This window comes from Poecilia reticulata, chromosome 14 (assembly GCF_904066995.2).
Source record: "Poecilia reticulata chromosome 14, P_reticulata-male-v2, whole genome shotgun sequence".
Taxonomy (NCBI): domain Eukaryota; kingdom Metazoa; phylum Chordata; class Actinopteri; order Cyprinodontiformes; family Poeciliidae; genus Poecilia; species Poecilia reticulata.
In genome coordinates this window covers 12,908,391-12,924,185 of record NC_088843.1, presented here as the reverse complement: position 1 = coordinate 12,924,185, position 15,795 = coordinate 12,908,391, and the positions used below count along the sequence as shown (strand labels likewise).

The window sequence follows — 15,795 nt, the reverse complement described above, 5'->3', positions numbered from 1 at the left end:
ATGACGGGATGAAACACGATTGAGAGTCGAAGGAAACAAAGGGAATAAAGTATTCTTTACCTCAGGATAAATTTATAAAAGCATAAGATTTGTTTGAATGAAATAAAAAATAAAAAAAATGGAAAAGTTCTGCACATCGAGCAGTTCCAAATCAAAAGATATTGACCGCTGAAAGATTTTTGGACCTTAATGTTAGGATCTAAACACTGGTTTGAAGTGTCATCATTCTTTTTTTTTTTTTTTTAATTGCCATGTGATAATTGGCATAATACTATGCCATCTTTATTTTATCCCTAAAATTGCCTCCTTCTAGTTATTAAATGTTTCTTTTTCAACGTTGGAAGTGAGACCAATATGATCCCACAATTGTACCAACAAGCTTTTCTCAAGTATTTATACAACTTTTTTTTACGTTTTGTCACTGTACGTCCACAATATTTAAAGCATTTATTTCGAATTTTATATGACGAACAAACATTAAATGGGTAATAATTTTGAAATGTATGGAAAAACTATATAAGGTCTTCAAAATTTTAACCAAAAAACTATTAAAAATGTGACCAACTTTTCTGATTTCTAAAAGTACTTTGTTTGGCTACCAGAGTAGCCAAACAAAGTGTACAAAAGCATGCCACACTTTTCAGACTGTATTTTGTAAACACTTTAGAAATGTGTTCTTCCTTTTATCTTCCATCTAACAATCATGCACTACTTTGTACTGGTCCGTCACATAAAATCCCCAATGAAATGCATCGAATTTGGAGTATACATATTGACAAAATGCTACAAGTACTTCTGCAAGGCACAAACGTCATTAACATACATTCATTTTGCGAGTTATAAATCGGGCACAAAAACACAACATCACGTCCGTATCAAGAAAACACACAGTGCTTGGAAACCAGTAGAATGCTAGCTGCAAATCAAAATTACAAATAAAAAGACGGCAACAGAATGGGAACGAAAACGCACGTGGATGAGCAGCCAGTGATTGCCTTTCGGGGTAAATAAATCAAAATCTACCAGAATTCCTGAGTATTTGAATCAGGTCATTTGAGGAAAAGGCCTGCAATGACATGCAGGTAAAATAGAGAACAAACTGCAGGCTTCTCGTGTAATCTGTGTTGTACGGAGTCCCTGTTCATGGGCGATACATATGGGAGGACAGAATGGAAATTTATGCAAATGGCTGCCGCCCTTGATTCATCACCACAGACTGACCACGGCGGCAGAGGAAATTGTGTCTGAAATTTTACATCTGGGAAAAGAAAATCGGAGACGCCATTCCGCCGCGCAGACAAGGGAGGTGAGAGTTAGAGCCGAAGCTCTGACGGAGAGAAGAACAGAGGTGTGCGCGTTAAAAGATGCATTATGAAGTTACTTTGCCGAAGCTGTTCAGCAGCTCAAAAACAAAGGCAATGCGTTATTTCTCTGTTCCCTCTGTGACCTCCCATTACAATACCTGTTTTCCTTGACTCTTAATGGCTTGTACTGTAGCAGCTTCAGTCCAGTGGGAGAAGACTGAAGTGAGTGATGATAACAATCTATTAAGCAGATTGATACATTATTTTTGAAAAGCTTTTAAGGCTGAATTTTTGCTGATTTCCCCGCCTCACCCCCAGCTCACTTTAGGCTACAAATCACCAGCCTCTTTTGTCAAAATCACATTATCACCAACTTCCAAAGGTGTTGTTCTCCTTTTATTTTATTTAAAGGTCCAAAACTAAAACACCTTTCAAAGGCATGTTAAGTCTTGCATGTACCAAAAAAAGAAGAAGAAGTAAAAAAAAAAGGTGTTTAGGCTTTAAAAATCCTAACAGATTGTCCAGGCTGCGATCGGTTGTTTAAGTTTGCCCTCACAAGGAGTTAGTACGGCTGCAGCTTTAAACTCAGTGGCAGCTGTTTTCAGGAAGGGTTCACAGAGAGGAGCAGCCAAGTGGGAGTAGCTTAGGACATGGAGTTCACTGCAGGGTACCTGACACCACCGGGGATGAGACACTTCCGTTGTTAATTTTTAGAGGGGGATAAAGTCAGTCGATGCGTAGTTGTTGCTTTTAACTCATGTGGATAATGATTCTGTAGGTTAATGCTCTGCCTCTACAAGGTTTTTCTTTCGGCTTGTTCCCTGTAGCAAGTCGACTGATCAGCTTCCTTATCCTTCCTGATGAGTGCATGCCCCAAAGCATGATGCTGCCGCCACCATGTTTCACAGTGACGTTTAGCGTTGGTTTTCATTCCTCACGTAGGGTCGTTGCAAATACGGTGATTTTATTTATATAGCGTATTTTCAGCAACGAGGCAGATCAACGTGGTTTACATGAATTAGAGGGAAATGCAAACAAAACGTCAAACAACAAAACAAAAAAAAAGGTAAAAGTATAAAACTACATATTGGTTCCCCATGTTGAATAAGAATAAGTAGTCCATAATTTATAAACTACTAGGGTTTTCTCTTTATTCTTGTTCTGATAAAATTAAATGTTGTTTCTCCGTGTTTGATTCTTGTTCTGGGTTGTTGACTAGATGGTACTTTCTAAGTTTGTTCTAGATTTGGAAACTAATAGGATGTTCTAAAAATGTTACATTTTGGTCTCGTATGACCAAATTGCAAAAACACAAAATCTCACAAAGCATTTGTGGTTTCTAGTGCAAATATCTTAGTACACTTGACGTAAGACAAAAACTAAATTACAAATAACTTTTGGGCAAGCTATATTAGCTTGTTTTAAGTCAGCAATTCCTTTAATATTGCTGAAAAAGTGGTAGTTATCAGTGGAGCAATCTACCAGTGGAACTAGTACTTTTTCAACAATATTAAGGACATGTTGACTTAAAAAAACTCTTGCTTAAAAATCTTGCTTAAAAGTTACTTGTAAGTTGGTTTACTACGATGATTGCACTATAAACTAGTTCAAAAGTGAAAGATTTTGTGTTTTTTCAGTGCACAGGATCCTCTTCCATTTGTTTACAAACAGATGACAATGGCTTTGTTTTTTGAGACACTAAGAAAAGTCTAGGTTCCTAGAATGCACATACAATTATTCTTTAAGCTTATCCTCACATGGAGACTTTTGAATGTGGCTTTAAATGCAGCTGCAGTGGCTTTCAGGAACTGTTCAGTGATGCACAGAAAGGAGCAGCTCAGGACACCGAGTTTACTGCGGTGCACCTGGTGCAGGCGAGGACGAGACGCCTCATCTGAAACTTGTCAGGTAATGTTCTGCTAATAACGTAGGTGTTATGCTGTTCAAAGCAGCAGCTTGTAAAACTGATGCGGTCCCAGATGTGTGGTCTAGAACTGGTCGACTGCCTGCGTCATTATTCTAGGCCTTTTTGTGTTAAAAGCAATCTGGACAGAGAGGTGAAGACAGTGATCTACGATCTAAGAATAAACATTTTCTTCCTCCCCTACACTCGTCAGAAGTGATATCAGCTTACCTGTCTTTGTCACCATCTGTCACTGCCTTCTCTCTTTGGAAACAATTTAGAAAGCACACACTTGCAGCACCATAACTGAAGTGTCAGGATTTGCATAAATATGTTAAACATTTTTTCCCTCCACTCTGCCTGCTTTTTCTCGTACTTAAATATTGTTTCTCAGTATATTAATCTCCTCTTATATCCTGCTTGCCGAGTTAATAACATCCATGCCTCTGCATTCTTTGCTTTCTGCGCATGTTTTAAACACTAATGGCTGTTTGTCGGCGCACAAAAGTGGCTCTCTGAATTTTGTTTGCTTCCACTTATTGAAATTTGAAAATCACACATAACAATAATGCTGTAAGTTGCAATATCAGCTACAAGATTTTTTTTCTTTTTCTTCTTCCAACTTGCTCGACTCACAGCCGCCTTCAGTTTTATAGTTCACCGTAGGAAGAAACTTTTTATACAGTAAAAGGCCGGGAGACATAAGGCCGTCTTTAAAAGGGCTTGGAAATGGAGGAACTGCATTTGAGCCATACAAGTGAAATCAGGCTGGTCTGTGTCGACTTTACCAGGCATCACTTACACACATTTGTTCCAAGCTTGTTTGTCTGCTCTTTGACACAGACCAGTGAGTGGAGGGTAGCCAGACTGCTGCTGTTTGTTTTGCATATATTTACTCAGCAGTTTTGCATGTGCTGTCACACATGTGTACGGCTCTACTGGGACGCTTTATAACACGACTGCTTTTCAAGTAATGTGTGATTTGTATTCACAAGTAATAAACGATGACTATTACCATCCTAGTCATTTACCTTTAAATGAAGGGCAAAGTGTTGGCTCTGTCTAAGTTCTCTTCAGCTGGCTCCTCCTTCAGGCCATGCTGAAACAGTCAAGCTAATTCAAACATAATTTATTTAGGATAATAATTGGACTCAAGGACTGGACCGTACAGTTCTCAGGGTTAACATTTTCATTTCTTGCATATCGTTCCAATCTGGTAATAGAAGGAATTACAGGCAATTCATGTAATACATACATGTATTAATATTTTCATATTCACTTAGCATGATTGCTTAGTAATAGCCAAGGGCTTCTTCTTGTGCTAACTTCTGCATCCTCTCCAGCAGCCAGCTAAATACTTTTATGAGTTGGATACTAATTTTCAGGTTTCTGATTTAACTCTTTTTATAACATAATTTTTTTTATTAATGGGTATAAATTCAGATTTTTTTTTTTTGAGGACTTTTAAGGCTTTGATGTTTAACTCATTGGCTGCTTTACAAGAAACTGACTATAATTCAAAGACTGGAGAATGTAGTGGCTCTGCACTCCAGCTTCTCCATATATGAGAAGGTAATTACTCTGAATACATAATAAAGGGGAATAATTACCATTAAGTGAAATTGGAAATAGGTTTTTTTTACATGAGTGTAAAGGAATTTTGACCTGCTCTTCTTTCAAGAATTGTTGTAGTTCAGTCAATTTGTTTTAGGTCTTGCCAAATTCTCTCAACTCCAGACATTGATTTGGCTTCTACAAAGTCTTCATTTTATATTTTTCTTTTTTCTGCTTTTAAACTATTTAGGGAAAAATTTTCTGCAGCTTTTTATCATCTCAAATAAGCCATTTCTAGTCATTGACAATTTGTTCTGTATGGTATTGTTAAAATCAGCTAACAAGTGTTGACAAAGCAACACCTGGAGCTTTTTAACTTTGTTTTTTTCTTTTCTGTAAGCCTTACTACAGTTATTTTCACGACAAATTCACTGGGGCAGTAATTTGTGTAGCCATTCATATACGCCCAGCTTGGAGCTCTGAGAGAATTAAAAACACATTCATGTGTCGACACTCACAAACTTCCTCATGCGCACTGATAACCCTCCCTATTGTCTCTTAGGGGTGTGCAAAAATAACTACGTGTTGAATTAGGTTAAAGGGAAAAAAAAAGTGGGTTGAGGAATGGTCCATTTTTAAAGCTGTCAGCTTGGATTGTTGCAGAGATGGATTCTTGAAAGAAGGGAAGCCAAATGATCAGAACTAATGTTGCTTTAAATGCTGCGTGGGGAATTCTCAGTTCCCCAGTGGCTTCAGTGAAAACTGCATTTGTTAAAATGTATAATGATCTGTGTCAAATTAAAGTCATTTCATCCAATCTTCTTGGTGTTATTGCATTTGCTACTTGTTTGAACAAATAACTGCTCTAATTTAAATTATGGGAAATATGTGATCAGGTTGTTAGTGTTAGTTAAAATGTATTAAATGGACAGAAATATGAGGAAATTGTTAGAAACATTCAAATCTCCATTAGCAACATTAGTCTCAAACAGGTGCTCAGTTTTGTGCTTTGAAACATATTTTAATGCCTTTTTCTAGAAGACCGCACAATAAAAGTCTTAGAATTCTTCTACGACTTTCAGCTTTGGTGTGTGACCCTAAAATTATAAGTGGGCCTTCATCTGGCCTCCCCTTTCTGGTGGCACCTCTGCTCCTTTGGTCATTGACTTTGGAGGAATTGCTAAAAGTAGGTCAGTTATTTCTATTGAATTTAATTCAGTGTTAGAATAGCCTTTTTTGGGTTAAACAAACCTAAATGTCCTCCCAAATTGATTTATATTCTTCCGCACACTTAAAATTCTTCCCCACACTTAAAACAAAATGTTTATGCCCCATCATAGACCTCAAATCTGGAAGGATTTTTAGATGCTGTTGTGAATTGTCATGGATTTCTTCATGCCCTCTGATTTTTTTTCTTTATTTTTTTGCACATTCCAGGCTTTGGTGAAGCAAATAATTTCCATTTGATTGCCATAGTATAACTTTGTGGGTGGAAAACTTACAAATTGTATATGAAACAGTTGGAACGTCGAAAGCTGAAAGGGTAGCAGAGAAAAATTTCGCATTTATTTCTCCGTTGTGCAAATACTCAAAATGCGCAGCTGTAATGTAAATAGTTGTTCTAAACCGGACCCTCAACATTGTTGCAATTAAAAAAATATTGGCGTCTGTTTGTTTTCGACAGACCTTAGATCCTAGCTGTAGCTCTGATATTTCCAAAATATTGACATATACATTTCCAAGTCCAGAATGTTTCTGACAGACAGGTTGAAAACTCAAAAGAACAAATCACAACAATTTTGGTGTATTGCATTCTGCCTTCCTGTTATCTGCTGAAAGTCTTGCTCTCTCTCGCTTTTGTAAACTGAATGAACCACAAAATATCTCACATTGTAGAACATACAGTTTCCTTTTAAGCATCTTGTTGCATCTGTCCTGACTTAGCTGTTGCCGACTCACTCAGTAGCGACCTCTACCTTGAAGAGTGTTTCTGTCAACGATACGTGGTTTTGGTTTTCTGATTTCGTTTTGTCCAGTCAAGATAAAAATTTGAACAACTTTGCTTAATATGTACATAGATTTAGTGGAGAGAACAGTACTTCTAAAATATCTTTCCTTGCTCTAACTCCTGGTGCAACATAAGATTAGACACAGCAATATTTATACATACAGATAGGCCACTGAATATATATATTTTTTTATTTTCATTAAACTGGCATGAGTTTTCCTTGTATTAGTAGCCACCATTGGGAGAAAAATAAAGTCATTTTGTTGCCCCATGAGCCGAGGAATCCTATCAGCAGTTGAGCTCACATGTCAAAACAGTAATAAGACAAGGCTGAGAGCTTGACTGGTCGCACCTCGATGGAGAGAATCTGAAATATGACCAGAGAGGGACGGGTGGCCCCGGAAGGGAACCAGGACATGCAGCTGATCTGGAGAGGGAAGCAGAGATGAACACCGACTTGTTCATTTTCATTTATTTATTTCCCAAAGATTGGCAATGATAAAAGTGATTGATGTTGATAAATAGTCACACAGCCGCTTTATCAGCAGCTGTCTGGCGTGGGGTTGCCGGCGGCAGCATCCAGTGCTGATAACCCCCGAGGCCTGAGGGATGATGTCGGAAGGAGGAGGGGCGCTGGGGATTCTGCCGCCGCTGAGTCTTGGCCAGTGTTAATCTGCAAAAAAAAAAAAAAAAAAAGCCTGTCCACTTTATAAGTCGATAATTTTGCACGTCTACAAGTCAACCACTGCCGTGAAGGCAAAACGAAACATTATTGGAAGAGCATTTTTTCCCCCTTCTTTCTTTCTTTTTTTTTTTTTTTTTACGGAGTAGAAATGGTTTCAGAAACAACTTAGTGTATTTTTCTGTTCATTGATCTGGTGACATATCAGCCCCAGCCTGTCAGGCTCAGGGTTTGTATCGTCAGTCTTGACTCAGCTTTCCTCGACCTAAACTGACCTCGCTCAGCCTCAGATTTGTTTGGGGATTATCACTGCCATGGCAACGGCGGAGAACACTGGAAGCTGGCATGTGTACTCCGGCTAACATTTACCATGTAGCTGACACGACCTTGTTAGAATGTGAGCTCCATTCTAGCACGCTAATGTGTGGAATTGATACGGCTCCGTGGAAACATTTACAAGTGTCGACTTGTGGCCGTGGAAAAAGTCAAGTGATGGCAAAAGTCATTTGGATGTGATCATATTTAACTGGATCCCAAGAGCCACGTTGTGTGTCTGAAATATTTGTACACTCAGTCTGTGGTCTGTTTGCCTCGGCTGTATATTGATTTTCGGAGAAGGTCAAGCATATTTAGACACCTGTATGCCATTTCTAATTACTTCACAAGCAGCGTTTACATATTTAAGCCCTTTGCTCGGTGCTCTTTGGGATGAAACTGGTGTACAGACCAGGGTAACGTTTAGTGTTTAGTCCTTTAACAGACAATTCCTTGCTTTAAAAATGTGCATTTTTTTCTGAATTAGGCATGGGACAATGAGATTAACACAATATAACCTTGAACAAAAATATCAAATTCTCCCAGTATTAATTTTACTGTTACAGGGAAGACAACAGTTATTCGTACAGTACGAATAACAAATTTGTACATACCACAAAAAAACAGCAAATTAAGTTGCAATGATATGTTTAATTCTATAATTTCACTAGTTTAATTGATTAAAGCAAAAATAAATACATACAGGCTAAATTTAGCAGTGCTTTAAGTAAAATAGCGTATTATATTGAAGCTTAAACATAATTCTTAACTACAATCATGTTGGAGAAGGAGGCAAAGTTTCATACATATTTACTCCTTCTAGTAGGAGAGTAAGTTAGTAGGATTGTACTATGACATACTGTATTTCTGCGGTGGACAAAAAAAGCTTTATAAAGAATAGTCAAGTCTGCAGAGAGAATTATTGGATGTCCTCCTCCGTTCTTGTTGAACATCGCCAGCAGGCTTATTTTGTCCAAAGCAAAGAACATTTTTAGAGATGTCGCCCACTGTGGTTATCATCTGTTTGAACTGCTGACCTGCAGTAAACAATACTTGTCTATCACAACTAGAACTTCCAGGTTTTTTCTCTGGGTTCCTTGTGTTAGCCGGTCAGTCCATCATTGTAGCCTCTTCATCTCTTTTACTCTCTGCTTTGCACCCAGAGGTCAGAGATCTTTAGACATAAGGCCACAAATGAAAGTTATTCTTTCGAATCACTTTTGTTTACCTTTTTAGAGGGAGCATAAGATCTCCTGATTCCAAACAGTCGGATATGTTTTCCTTCAAAATTGGGAATAAATCTAGGAGTTTTATTTCAGCCAGCTGTTTGATGGGCAGTGGGCTGTGCTGCATCACTTTATCCTCTTTAGAACCAACAACTCTTTCGTTTGTTTAGGTACTTTCTCTCAAATCATATCAAGACCATTCGAACAATCCAGTTTTTTTTTTTTTCCTTCTAAATCTGTTTGTTTTGTAAAGTGCTCTGCGATGTTCTTGTGAACTACAATATAACATTTTGCTAAATTAAAATCGAGTCATTCATTTTGAAACCTTTCACTCAGGGAACCGGCCTGCGTCTACAGCATTTGTATCTTGCATCTAGATCCCTTAGATCTACGCTGTGTGCTTTCATCCTTTACTCTTTTTACATCTGAATACTGAGGTAGAAAAGGCATAATACTGAGAATCCATGTATTTATTTTTTTAATCCATCACAAGATCTCTTTGAAAAACACAATACCTTCAAGTAAAATGCTTTTATTTACTTGTCTTTTCTATTCATTTGCTGTTTTGTGATAAAACATTGTTGTTTTTTTTATGACAAAAATAAAAGCAAAGGACTGTATGAGAGGCCCATGTGTGGGAGGCTGTGTGCATATGTGCAGGCTTATGCGCTGTGAGACTGCGAGCACCTGGAAAGCTCTTGACAGATGGTTACTTCAGCACTCGCTGAACGTTGCTTCTTTTTTCCTCCGTGTTAAGCCTCTTTCATATCGAAAGTGTTTCGGTCAGCATTTTGATCAAGGTAGGCTCTCTCTCTGTCATCCTGATTGTTTGCTGGGCATCTCTTAAGTATGTTTATCTTGCCCCCATCATTTATTTCTGTTTGATTCAGGAGAAATCAGAGCTTTGACTTTCTCTGCTGCTTTTTTCTTCTTTTTTTTTTGTCTGCAAGCTTATAGAGCAGTGCATCAAACATCATTATATGCTTCATCGTATCAGTGAATTCTCAATCTCTAATATAGGCTTCAAAAGAGATGAGAAAAATATTTCATTGGGCAAAATGTCATTTGGAAGCAAAATATTGCACAGTAATACATGCTTTTCTGTCTTTGTGTTTGTATTTGCCAAACATGTGCAAGGAATACAAGTTAGCCAGATAGACCATCAGTTTTGACAATTATTGTTCTGGAAGTTGTCATTTAGTCTCTCCTATCATTATTCCTGATTATACCAGCAGACTGTGTGAAGTATCCAGTGCCTTTCAAACTTTAATGAATTTTATGGGGACTCTATTTGATAAGCAACGGGAAAGCGCATAATTGTGAAGTTGAAGATGAAACGAAAAACATCTTGGCTCATAGAAAAGATGCAAAAAGAAAACCAAAGTCCCGTGGAGAATGTGTGGCATGAAAACGAACACCTGTGCCGACCCGGGTTGAAGGAGTTGGATGTTGGGGTAATATTGTGGATGCTTTTAATAAAAAAAAGAATTTATAACTTAACTCTAATTTCATCTGCAATTCTCTGTCTGGTTTTTAATGGAGGCAGCCCTGTGCACAACAAAAGAAAAAGCCCCCCCTACAAGTTTTTCCACCCATACTGGTATAGATCCCAGAGAAATTGCCCCCCTAATTTTAGATTTTAGCATGTGCTCTGCAGCAGATGTTTGTGCCCTTTCAGATGCTGTGGGTAATAATCCTTAATATTCTTCCCGTTTGAAGCTAAATGAGCCTTTAATGCACTCTGATTCCATCTCCTAGCTCTCATTAATTGTTTTTTGAAAGTCCATAAATTATCCTTGTTTTTTTTTTTTTTAATCATCACTATTTCTTTTTAAAAATTTTCCAAAACATAAATGGAAACTTCAAAGATTAAACTGGAGATCTTTAGGTCAGCAAGGGGCACATTTTCTGTGGAGTTGTTTCAAAACTTGAAAAGTGGTCTACGTCGCATCCCAGTCAAGACAAATGTTATAGATTTTAATGCAGATTTCTATTTAGACTTTACATTTTTTTCTTCTGACTGGAAGCAATGTTGTCATTGTTGGACCCAGACTAGATCCCAATCCATCTGTAGAGGGAACTAAAGATGGCAAGAAGGCACTCGATCCTTCAAAAATAGTTTATTGCACAAAATTAATTTAGCTAAATTATGTTTTATAATATTTATTTATAAAATATCCCAAAAGTTTTTTTTTTTTTTTTTTGCAAAAATGTGAAAAGGGGAATGTCTGTCATGGCCTCTCTTGCACGAAGCTGTAACCTTCAATGTTTACAACCCGGCTAGATAAGCGGCACTACACCACCGAATTGTCTTTGAAACTTTGCAGTGTGAATCTCCGCGTTCTCGCCATCCATCATCGCAGGTGCTGCTCACTCAGGGTGTTTTGGCGCCTCATTAAAGGTTGTGCAATGCATTTGAAGTCTCGTCACTCATCTTCTCCTCTCACCCTTTCTCCTTCCAGATGGTCACAAGAACAAAGAAAATATTTGTGGGTGGCTTGTCGGCCAACACGGTAGTGGAAGATGTGAAGCAGTATTTTGAACAGTTCGGGAAGGTAAGGCTGCTTTTTTATTTCTAGCCTGTAAAAAACTGAACTTTTATTCCACTGCATGCGCAGAAAATGATGGTTTTACTGATGGCTGTGAAGCTGTTAAGGCCTCAGTTTTTAAAAGGTTTTAGTATTTGTTTTTTTTTCTCCAACAGAGAAATGAGTTAAGTTATTAGCAGTTGGCAGAGGATAGTTTAATGCGACTCCACCATAATAAATGGCTTCAAATTTTTTCCGAATAAATTTGGCGACAGCTCTGTGACGTTCTGCTGTTTCTTCTTCTTTGTTTGCTGATGGATAATGGGTGTCTGAATTCAGCTGTCTGCTGAGAAGCTTTAGCTGCTGTGGGACTGACTCATGTCTGTGTGATTATTTAAGAGTATTAATTAGATATCCTTCAAATCGCTTCTATTTTTACAATGATTACTGGTGTTGCTTTGATGTGACATTGGCAAAATCTCAGCAGGACTGGAGTTAGCAGACTGCACTGTCGAAAAAAAAAAAGAAAGGGAAAAAAAAGCAACAGCTGCATTTGTTGCTGCACATGGAAATTTAGCCTTAGAAAAATTTGGTCCAATATGACATGAATGATTTCTGTTTGCGTGGTGATAACAGCAGTTTTGGTTTTACTAGAGGAAACTCGGATAAAAATTCCACATTAAGATTTTATTTTTCTTACAATTTCCCAGCTTAAAAAAAACATAAAGCTATATACCCATCCCCCACTTGTTGCTGCTTTCTGCCAGTGAACTGGCTGATTGAAGGCCAGAACAACACTGGCGCTTTTGGAAATGTTTGCAGTCAGAAAAATTAACAGACACAACTGATCATTTTTATTAAACGCTGTTTTTAAAACTATGGTTGGGTAGCAACGTGCATCATGTTTCTGGCCAAAGGCTTTTCATGAGCAGATTTCATTCAACACTCCAAAAGGTACAATAGTAACGGTTGCATATGTAATAATCTCTATATTATTTAAATGGTATCATGGCAAATGTTTTCATATACAAGTAGATAAAGTTATATATTCCCCACCCAATCTCCAATCAGCAAAAAAACTAATTTGCTCTAAAAAGCACAAATTGTTGTCATAATAAGCAGACTGATGGAATGCATTAAAGTCAGTTTTTCCTGGAGGATATTATTACATTGCTACTCACCAGTAAGAAGTAGAGATTTATAGCAGACTAACGTTGCCCGTCCCCCGTGGATAGTCAGTGTGGGAGCACCTTCTGTTAATCCAGCAGAATACTTCGTATCTCATTCTCTACAGCAGCCAATGACATCAGTTTGGATGCTCTCCCACAATAAGACAAAAACAACAACAACAAAAAAAGACAAATTATGACAAGCAAACAGCTGAAGTGTGGCTGTATCTCCACACAACCTGCCATGCCTGGTCAACAAAATGCATTGTGCTTAAAGAGCAAACAAGCAATGACAACCAGCTGCCACGACCAACCCTCCCAGTAACTGTGCAAGTGTGACATCAGAATCAAACAAAGCTTAATACAGGAATCCCGGCTGAAGTTGTGACATTGAGGCGCGTTTTTACGTGCGACCTAGACCTGCTCGTGGTTTCTGCACACTCCATCCGACAGATGTAAGCACCCTCGCCGTGTGCGCATGCTCTCCGGCTTGTATACAGACACAAACAGGCTTTGATACAGTGGCAGCATTTCACAGATAATTTCCCCACACCAAGCAGAGATCCATTTCCCTCATGTCATATTCCACATCAGTCAAGGTCACCTTCAGCTGATCCACTCTGTGCAACATCAACACTTGACCTTGAGTTTTAGTAAGGATGGATTTTTCACAGGCACATAATGTACCATGTCCTGAAGGAGACAAAAGAGCTCTTATAAATTAATTGAACGTTTTTTTTTTCTTTTCCCTTTTGTTCAGGCACTGTACACTTCTTGCTCTCTCTCCCCCCTCCTCCCCCTTTTATAAATCCCAGGTATTTTCTTGACTGCAAAAGTGCAAGGTGAAGGACTTTGTTTTCGCTCTTCTCCTGCAAAAGCAAGTTCAGGACCTCGCCGCGTCCCCGGGTCTGCGGCTTCAAGCAACGGCGGGGTTATTGTGACGACAGAATGGCGGCGAGCAAATATTCAGCATGACTTTGCAATCAATGGATGTTAGAAGGGACTCCAAATGATTTTCGACTTGATTGAATGACATAATTGACTTGATTATACAAAGTTTTATTCCTCCTTGAGGAATCCTCAAACGCTTAGGAGGAAACAAACAAATCAGACTGATTGAGCGAGATCTCGAGCGCGTTTCACAGCCCGCTCATGCACGCTCAGAGTGTGTTAGCCGCGCTGCTGTAGCCGTGCGGGAGCGTGCCGGCGATTAACCGTATTTACGTGGGCGCGCAATTAGGGCTAAGCGTATGCGCGGGTGAGCGGATTTGAGTGCTGAAAGACAATCGGAGTAGGTTTTGAGGGCTGCGACAGACGAGATATGGAGCAGAAATAAAATATATTAAAAGAAAAAAAAGGAGGCTCTTCATGTTGAGTGTGTGTCCTTCCTTTCTGACTTTCACATCCCAGGATTTATTAAATAACCTGCCTGTCAGTGCAACCTACCATTATCGTCACACACACACCGCTCGGAGAACTTACCCGCACACGGAGACACCAATTAATTGAGCTTGCCCTTCATCGAATCTTGGTGGCGGTCGGCATGTCGGTCTGTCACTCAGTCAGTCGGAGTGTTTTTCTGTTTGTTAGCACATGTGCATGTCAGAGGGGGAAATTTGCCTGCACAGTGACAGTGCAGGCGGCTTTTAATATTTCTGGGAAATCTGTTTTGACGTACGCAGGGGCTTGCACAAATACACCTTTTTTCCTAAATCTACTAATTTAGGATTTTTCACATTTTATCATTTTGCCTCCGCAAACTGCAATGTATCTTAATGGCATTAATGCAAAAGACAAACACAAAGTAACACATAATTGTGAAGTGAAAAACTGAAAAGTGTGGCATGCAGATTTAGCAAAACAAATTTGTAAAACCACCTGTTGGTGTAACTACAGATGGAAGATTTTTTTGTGTCTTAAAGTTTTACACAATAAGACATTGATTTCAGCTCAGTCTGATTAGATGGAGGATGGCTTACACCATTTTCCCACTGGATTTCAAGCATGGGCTTTGACTAGGTCATTATAACACATGGATATACCGTGATACAAATCAGTCCATTTCCAGTTTTGGCTAAATATCTGTGTAGCTCTATATCTCCCTGTTGTGTACAATTCCCACAGCATGATGCTGCCACCTGCCTTCATCACTGTGGTGATGTTGGGTTTAGGGGGATTAGTCTTTCTCCACATATATATATTTTTTCATAGAAGCTCAAGACCAGAGCAGTTTTTTTTTTTTTCATGTTTTCACCACATGAAAACATGTGGCGGGACGACTTATTTCTTTCTCTAAATGACTGCCACTTTTGCATAATGGCTTTATTTTTTGACCAATTGGCCTCAGAACATATCTAGCCACTTCATCTGCAGATGTTACATCAGTTGCATGAAACAAGTGAGAACTCTGGCAGTAGAGCGACAAAATGTGAGGAAGTTTGATGGGTTTCAGTACTTTTTCAAGGCACTGTACATATCAATCATCACACAACTATAGAAGCATTCTTTCTGACCAGGAACTAGCCTTTTCTCGGTTCTTTAGCAGGTTCCACATAAAGCATTTGTCTGCGTGTGTGTGTGTGTGTGCGTGTGCGTGTGTGTGTGTGTGTGTGTGTATGTACACACAGTAGCATGGGCCAATTAGCAGGATGTGGTCTAGAGAGATAGCGGTGGTTGGGAGGCAGTGGAGGAGAAACAGCTGGTGTGGCCACAACTGGGTCACAGGTTCTGTCTGTGACCTCGGCACCTTTCCCTCCTCTCCCCTCTCCCCCACTTCGCTCCTCTCTGTCTCCATTCGGGCACATTTGTTGTGAGGAGAGGCTGACAGCTCTCACTCTCGCTGCCACTCTCACAGCCGTCACGATTAGGACAGAGCACATACCTGAGCCAGGCACAGCTTCTGGGTAACTGCCTGCACAGCCAGAGACAGTTTTTCCTTCTTCTTTTTTTTTGTCACCTGAAGGTGTGCATCCGCAGTGATTGTGACAGTCATTTGAACAGAACCGAAGTGTGGTTGTGTTTGACTGATTCTAATGCATCTCGGATGGATCCCATTACCTGCTTAATAGTAGCCACATCCTGCCATCCATTTTTTTTTCCTTTCTCA

General features: G+C 39.1%; 1 protein-coding gene across 6 annotated transcripts in view; it reads left to right on the top strand.

Moving 5' to 3' along the window:
• Positions 1 to 15,795, top strand: part of msi2b (musashi RNA-binding protein 2b) — a 305,034-nt gene that overhangs the window by 81,750 nt on the left and 207,489 nt on the right. For all 6 annotated transcript variants that reach the window (XM_081615802.1, XM_081615801.1, XM_081615800.1 and 3 more), the window contains exon 6: positions 11,455 to 11,547. In XM_081615802.1, the coding sequence (XP_081471928.1) occupies positions 11,455 to 11,547 (93 nt within the window). The remainder of the gene's footprint in view (positions 1 to 11,454; positions 11,548 to 15,795) is intronic.